This window comes from Taurulus bubalis (assembly GCF_910589615.1).
Source record: "Taurulus bubalis genome assembly, chromosome: 19".
Lineage (NCBI taxonomy): Eukaryota > Metazoa > Chordata > Actinopteri > Perciformes > Cottidae > Taurulus > Taurulus bubalis.
The window spans coordinates 380001-387500 of record NC_136607.1 but is presented as its reverse complement, the minus strand read 5'-3'; the positions used below and the strand labels follow the sequence as shown (position 1 = coordinate 387500).

General features: G+C 47.0%; 1 protein-coding gene across 1 annotated transcript in view; it reads right to left on the bottom strand.

Moving 5' to 3' along the window:
* The window catches only part of slc25a25b (solute carrier family 25 member 25b), a gene marked incomplete at both ends in the record, with an annotated part of 21551 nt that overhangs the window by 9187 nt on the left and 4864 nt on the right, over nt 1–7500 (bottom strand). Inside the window, 5 exons of the mRNA XM_079234852.1 lie at nt 1–12; nt 2738–2849; nt 2999–3034; nt 3551–3638; nt 4198–4324. The exon at nt 1–12 is cut by the window's left edge and continues 147 nt beyond it. Of these exons, the coding sequence (XP_079090978.1) occupies nt 1–12; nt 2738–2849; nt 2999–3034; nt 3551–3638; nt 4198–4324 (375 nt within the window). The remainder of the gene's footprint in view (nt 13–2737; nt 2850–2998; nt 3035–3550; nt 3639–4197; nt 4325–7500) is intronic.

Sequence of the window (7500 nt, the reverse complement as noted above, 5' to 3'; positions counted from 1 at the left end):
AACGTCAAAGATCTGAGGAGGAAGTCTTAGCCTTAGTGGTACATCCAAGACTCTCATTGGTCAGCTGCTCGCACAGAAGCACCACTATTGATCACTGTGCTAATACTTATTAGTACAGTGATCAATAGTCTCTCCAGCTGTTGAAGCCGATGACAGCTGATCTGCGTCATTAGAAACAAACGGTTAATTTCTCTTGAAACATGTTTCCTCATTTCCTCTCCTTGAATGGTTTCAAGGAAAAGACTCGAGTGAAGGAAGCGTGGATGCAAGAAAGAGGCTTGTGCTGTACCAGTGGCAGAGCCGGGCTTATCTAATTATGCAGTATTATTATTGCAAGTCATACTTAAACATTTACCAGTACTTTAATGACTTACATCTGCAGTTACAAACTAGGCAATGGCTTCCTCTGAATGCTCCTATGGCCCTTCAGGGTCTGGAGAGGTCAAAGCTCCAGCACTTAGTGCTAGTATCTACTGTAAGACCACTGGGTTCCAGCTTTACCACGCAAAGCCAGCACATCTGGTTTCAACACCATAACTTGTATATTGTTACAACAAGAAACCAAAAGGTGTTAAACTGAACTCAGACTCAGGACCTCCTGTTCAGAGCTCGTTCATCTTGTTTGACTTTGATAGAAGTCCTTCAAGTTGAAACGAATATGACCAACAACAAACACTCTAACTGATGTAACCAGTAACGTGTCCAAAGATACTTTACTGGTTACATCAGTTAGAATGTCCTTCTGCAACTCTTCCACTTCTCACGCATTGCCACTCAAAGACACTGGGAGTGATCTACTGTGGAGTGCTTCTAGTAGAAGAAGAAGAGAGTGTTATCTACTGTGGAGTGCTTCTAGTAGAAGAAGAGAGAGTGATCTACTGTGGAGTGCTTCTAGTAGAAGAAGAGAGAGTGATCTACTGTGGAGTGCTTCTAATAGAAGAAGAAGAGAGTGTTATCTACTGTGGAGTGCTTCTAGTAGAAGAAGAGAGAGTGATCTACTGTGGAGTGCTTCTAGTAGAAGAAGAGAGAGTGATCTACTGTGGAGTGCTTCTAATAGAAGAGAGAGTGATCTACCGTGGAGTGCTTCTAGTAGAAGAAGAGAGAGTGATCTACTGTGGAGTGCTTCTAATAGAAGAGAGAGTGATCTACCGTGGAGTGCTTCTAGTAGAAGAAGAGAGAGTGATCTACTGTGGAGTGCTTCTAATAGAAGAGAGAGTGATCTACTGTGGAGTGCTTCTAGTAGAAGAAGAAGAAGAGAGTGTTATCTACTGTGGAGTGCTTCTAATAGAAGAGAGAGTGATCTACTGTGGAGTGCTTCTAGTAGAAGAAGAGAGAGTGATCTACTGTGGAGTGCTTCTAGTAGAAGAAGAGAGAGTGATCTACCGTGGAGTGCTTCTAGTAGAAGAAGAGAGAGTGATCTACTGTGGAGTGCTTCTAGTAGAGGAAGAGAGTGATCTACCGTGGAGTGCTTCTAGTAGAAGAAGAGAGAGTGATCTACTGTGGAGTGCTTCTAGTAGAAGAAGAGAGAGTGATCTACCGTGGAGTGCTTCTAATAGAAGAAGAGAGTGTTATCTACTGTGGAGTGCTTCTAGTAGAAGAAGAGAGAGTGATCTACTGTGGAGTGCTTCTAATAGAAGAGAGAGTGATCTACTGTGGAGTGCTTCTAGTAGAAGAAGAGAGAGTGATCTACTGTGGAGTGCTTCTAGTAGAAGAAGAGAGAGTGATCTACCGTGGAGTGCTTCTAGTAGAAGAAGAGAGAGTGATCTACTGTGGAGTGCTTCTAATAGAAGAGAGAGTGATCTACTGTGGAGTGCTTCTAGTAGAAGAAGAGAGAGTGATCTACCGTGGAGTGCTTCTAGTAGAAGAAGAGAGAGTGATCTACTGTGGAGTGCTTCTAGTAGAGGAAGAGAGTGATCTACCGTGGAGTGCTTCTAGTAGAAGAAGAGAGAGTGATCTACTGTGGAGTGCTTCTAATAGAAGAGAGAGTGATCTACCGTGGAGTGCTTCTAGTAGAAGAAGAGAGAGTGATCTACTGTGGAGTGCTTCTAGTAGAAGAAGAGAGAGTGATCTACCGTGGAGTGCTTCTAGTAGAGGAAGAAGAGAGTGTTATCTACTGTGGAGTGCTTCTAGTAGAAGAAGAGAGAGTGATCTACCGTGGAGTGCTTCTAGTAGAGGAAGAAGAGAGTGTTATCTACTGTGGAGTGCTTCTAGTAGAAGAAGAGAGAGTGATCTACTGTGGAGTGCTTCTAGTAGAAGAAGAGAGAGTGATCTACTGTGGAGTGCTTCTAGTAGAAGAAGAGAGAGTGATCTACCGTGGAGTGCTTCTAGTAGAAGAAGAGAGAGTGATCTACTGTGGAGTGCTTCTAATAGAAGAGAGAGTGATCTACTGTGGAGTGCTTCTAGTAGAAGAAGAGAGAGTGATCTACCGTGGAGTGCTTCTAGTAGAAGAAGAGAGAGTGATCTACTGTGGAGTGCTTCTAGTAGAGGAAGAGAGTGATCTACCGTGGAGTGCTTCTAGTAGAAGAAGAGAGAGTGATCTACTGTGGAGTGCTTCTAATAGAAGAGAGAGTGATCTACCGTGGAGTGCTTCTAGTAGAAGAAGAGAGAGTGATCTACTGTGGAGTGCTTCTAGTAGAAGAAGAGAGAGTGATCTACCGTGGAGTGCTTCTAGTAGAGGAAGAAGAGAGTGTTATCTACTGTGGAGTGCTTCTAGTAGAGGAAGAAGAGAGTGATCTACCGTGGAGTGCTTCCAGTAGAGGATGATCTCGGGGATGTTGCCCGCTGGGTGCAGCAGGTGGTAATCCCTCCACTCGGCCCAGTCGATCGTCATGGTGCCGTTCTTATCCATACTGGGAGGGAAAGCAAACCATGGACAGTTTCAGTAAAAGAACAAGTGATCTGCTCACGTGCATCAGCACCTAGCCACCGTATCATCACAGCGTGTATAGCTGAAGAACAGAGCAGCTGGTGACAGACTGGTCACTAGAGGACTACTTACTACCGGACAGGGGCCACGACATGACCCCTCCTGATTCTGAGCAGCAGAGAGAGAGGGAGACAGGAGGTTAGAGGATCACTTCCCTTCTCATAGCTGAGTGTTAGGGAACCTATTCTGCAGGATATCTTCTGTATTTGACCATGAAGAGTAAGTCTGTAGGTTTACAATTTAAGTTTGCCATTAAAATGATTCATTTTAATGCTGTACATTAACGTGATGCATTTAATGGTAATGTATTTATGTGAATATATTCTAAATGTAATTGTACTTTTAATGTGAGGTAACATTTAACACATTTGTCTTGTTCATGATAATAAAGAAATGCTGTTCTGTAAAAGTAGTCAGTCGTCCTTCAATGTGTTTTTTGTCATTAGCATGTCGATAAATTCATTTAGCATTTTAAGGATAATTAATCGTACATTTTTTACAGTGTCTTTCTGTTAAGTAATGTAGGACCATGGAACACACACACACACACACACACACACACACACACACACACACACACACACACACACACACACACACACACTCACAGTGACTCTTGCTCACCTCTTGAGGATCTTCTCGGCCTGCTCCTCAGAGATGCTCACTCCCAGATCACGCAGAGACTGCATGATCTCCTGAGAGTCGATCCTCCCTGCAGCACAGAGGTAAAGAACTGTCATTAATCAAAGATGAAAGGTTTCAGGCATGAAGTCAGTTCACTAGGCAGGTGAGCAGAACTCTGCTGGTAGAACAGCTGTACTGCATCCTGTCCTCTGAGTGAGAAGCTCTGTGCAGTCTGACTAAATGACGTCATGGTGTTCCCATCAGCTGGAGCCTACAGATTAAAAGGGAGGCTGATCTCCTCTTGATGCTCATCACAGTGAACTGTCAGGACGCGTCATCAGCGAAAGTTTTGTTCTAGTCTCCGTAGGTCTGAGCCTCCTCAGATGGAGCGAGAGCCCCGAGCACAAGAAAGACATTCACTCTTTTATTCTCCTGAAGGCCAAAAGGCGCACAAACTAATGTACCGTTAAGAACACGTCATTAACGAGTCATTATCTGTAATGAACTAGTGGTTTTTTCCATGGTGGATGGAGGAAACGGTAACTGTTTTACGGAGATAAGCCACGGCCCCTTTCAGGCGCAAGTAACATTAGCGCTGCGCTTGGTGTGAACGCAGCATAAAGGTCCTGCGGCACAGGATTCCTCACCATCGTTCTTCTTGTCCAGGCTTTTGAAGACCAGACGCAGCTTCTTCTCGTGGTCTTTGAGGTAATGAACAAACTCCCCAAAGTCCAGCTGTCCGTCCAGGTCCTTGTCTCCTGCCTTCACTATTTTCTGGAAGGAGAGAAGAGGCGGGAGAACCTTTGAGCTCGTCTTGTATTTACGTAACGTCACGTTCAGTAAGCATGAGGCATTCACAGGAACATCATCTGCAAAGATATGGACCTGAACTCTTTGCTAGCGTTATTAAAGACAGCCCTCTAGCTGTAAGGGACAGGATGTGACCAACAGAGGGATGTGACCAACAGGAGGGATGTGACCAACAGGAGGATGTGACCAACAGGAGGATGTGACCAACAGGAGGGATGTGACCAACAGGAGGGATGTGACCAACAGGAGGGATGTGACCAACAGGAGGGATGTGACCAACAGGAGGGATGTGACCAACAGGAGGGATGTGACCAACAGGAGGGATGTGACAGATGTATGTGAGCAACAGATGTATGTGACCAACAGGAGGGATGTGACCAACAGGAGGGATGTGACCAACAGGAGGGATGTGACCAACAGAGGGATGTGACCAACAGGAGGGATGTGACCAACAGGAGGGATGTGACCAACAGGAGGGATGTGACCAACAGGAGGGATGTGACCAACAGATGTGACCAACAGGAGGGATGTGACCAACAGGAGGGATGTGACCAACAGATGTGACCAACAGATGTGACCAACAGGAGGGATGTGACCAACAGGAGGGATGTGACCAACAGGAGGGATGTGACCAACAGGAGGGATGTGACAGATGTATGTGACCAACAGATGTATGTGACCAACAGGAGGGATGTGACCAACAGGAGGGATGTGACCAACAGGAGGGATGTGACCAACAGAGGGATGTGACCAACAGGAGGGATGTGACCAACAGGAGGGATGTGACCAACAGGAGGGATGTGACCAACAGATGTGACCAACAGGAGGGATGTGACAGAGGGATGTGACCAACAGGAGGGATGTGACCAACAGATGTGACCAACAGATGTGACCAACAGGAGGGATGTGACCAACAGGAGGGATGTGACCAACAGAGGGATGTGACCAACAGAGGGATGTGACCAACAGGAGGGATGTGACCAACAGGAGGGATGTGACCAACAGAGGGATGTGACCAACAGGAGGGATGTGACCAACAGGAGGGATGTGACCAACAGGAGGGATGTGACAGAGGGATGTGACCAACAGAGGGATGTGACCAACAGAGGGATGTGACCAACAGGAGGGATGTGACCAACAGGAGGGATGTGACCAACAGGAGGGATGTGACCAACAGGAGGGATGTGACCAACAGGAGGATGTGACCAACAGGAGAGATGTGACCAACAGATGTGACCAACAGGAGGGATGTGACAGAGGGATGTGACCAACAGGAGGGATGTGACCAACAGATGTGACCAACAGATGTGACCAACAGGAGGGATGTGACCAACAGGAGGGATGTGACCAACAGGAGGGATGTGACCAACAGAGGGATGTGACCAACAGGAGGGATGTGACCAACAGGAGGGATGTGACCAACAGAGGGATGTGACCAACAGGAGGGATGTGACCAACAGATGTGACCAACAGATGTGACCAACAGGAGGGATGTGACAGAGGGATGTGACCAACAGAGGGATGTGACCAACAGAGGGATGTGACCAACAGGAGGGATGTGACCAACAAAGGGATGTGACCAACAGAGGGATGTGACCAACCGAGGGATGTGACCAACAGGAGGGATGTGACCAACAGAGGGATGTGACCAACAGGAGGGATGTGACCAACAGGAGGGATGTGACCAACAGGAGGGATGTGACCAACAGATGTGACCAACAGATGTGACCAACAGGAGGGATGTGACAGAGGGATGTGACCAACAGAGGGATGTGACCAACAGAGGGATGTGACCAACAGGAGGGATGTGACCAACAAAGGGATGTGACCAACAAAGGGATGTGACCAACCGAGGGATGTGACCAACAGGAGGGATGTGACCAACAGGAGGGATGTGACCAACAGAGGGATGTGACCAACAGGAGGGATGTGACCAACAGGAGGGATGTGACCAACAGGAGGATGTGACCAACAGGAGGGATGTGACCAACAGGAGGGATGTGACCAACAGGAGGGATGTGACCAACAAAGGGATGTGACCAACAAAGGGATGTGACCAACAGAGGGATGTGACCAACAGGAGGGATGTGACCAACAGGAGGGATGTGACCAACAGGAGGGATGTGACCAACAGAGGGATGTGACCAACAGGAGGGATGTGACCAACAGGAGGGATGTGACCAACAGGAGGGATGTGACCAACAGGAGGGATGTGACCAACAGAGGGATGTGACCAACAGAGGGATGTGACCAACAAAGGGATGTGACCAACAGAGGGATGTGACCAACCGAGGGATGTGACCAACAGGAGGGATGTGACCAACAGGAGGGATGTGACCAACAGAGGGATGTGTGTTGCTAAGCTAGCAGCTGGTGCATGTGTGTTGCTAAGCTAGCAGCTGGGTGCATGTGTGTTGCTAAGCTAGCAGCTGGGTGCATGTGTGTTGCTAAGCTAGCAGCTGGTGCTTGTGTGTTGCTAAGCTAGCAGCTGGTGCTTGTGTGTTGCTAAGCTAGCAGCTGGCGCTTGTGTGTTGCTCTCAGGATGAGAACAGTCCACAGGCCCGTTGGAGGGAACCACCTCACCAACAGCTCTCAGAGATCAGCTGCTGGCTTTAGTCTCTACATCCCTCTTTAACATCAGAAGCTAGCATAGCATGTGATGCTACTACAGCAGTGAAGAGGTGAGATGTGGAAGATGCACAGCATGAATACTCCTCCAGTCAAAGTCTGCATTCAAAAGGTAACTCCAGTAGAAGTATGGTTAGTTAGTATCTAAGGTAAAGGTACGAGCAGCAGAATGGACCCTGTGTTATATGATCATATGATCATGCAGCGTATTATTCTAGATGGTCACACCAATGAAGTTGGTTGACATATTTGTTGTGCCACACATTCCATTGGAATCACATCTCATGTGTTCTAGACGGGTCTGGGTTCATGACTTCACGTGTTTCCAGTCTCAAGATCCTGCATCGATAACAATACCATAACATGCCATCGATCAAATAACAGAAGAACATCAGTCATGGAAAAGTCATGGAAATCCATTTTCTTGTGAGATCTGGGTGTAAACAGTAAAAAGTGAGTAAATGTAGTATTTAAACTAACAATGAGAACACAAAGCATACAGTAAATCTTAA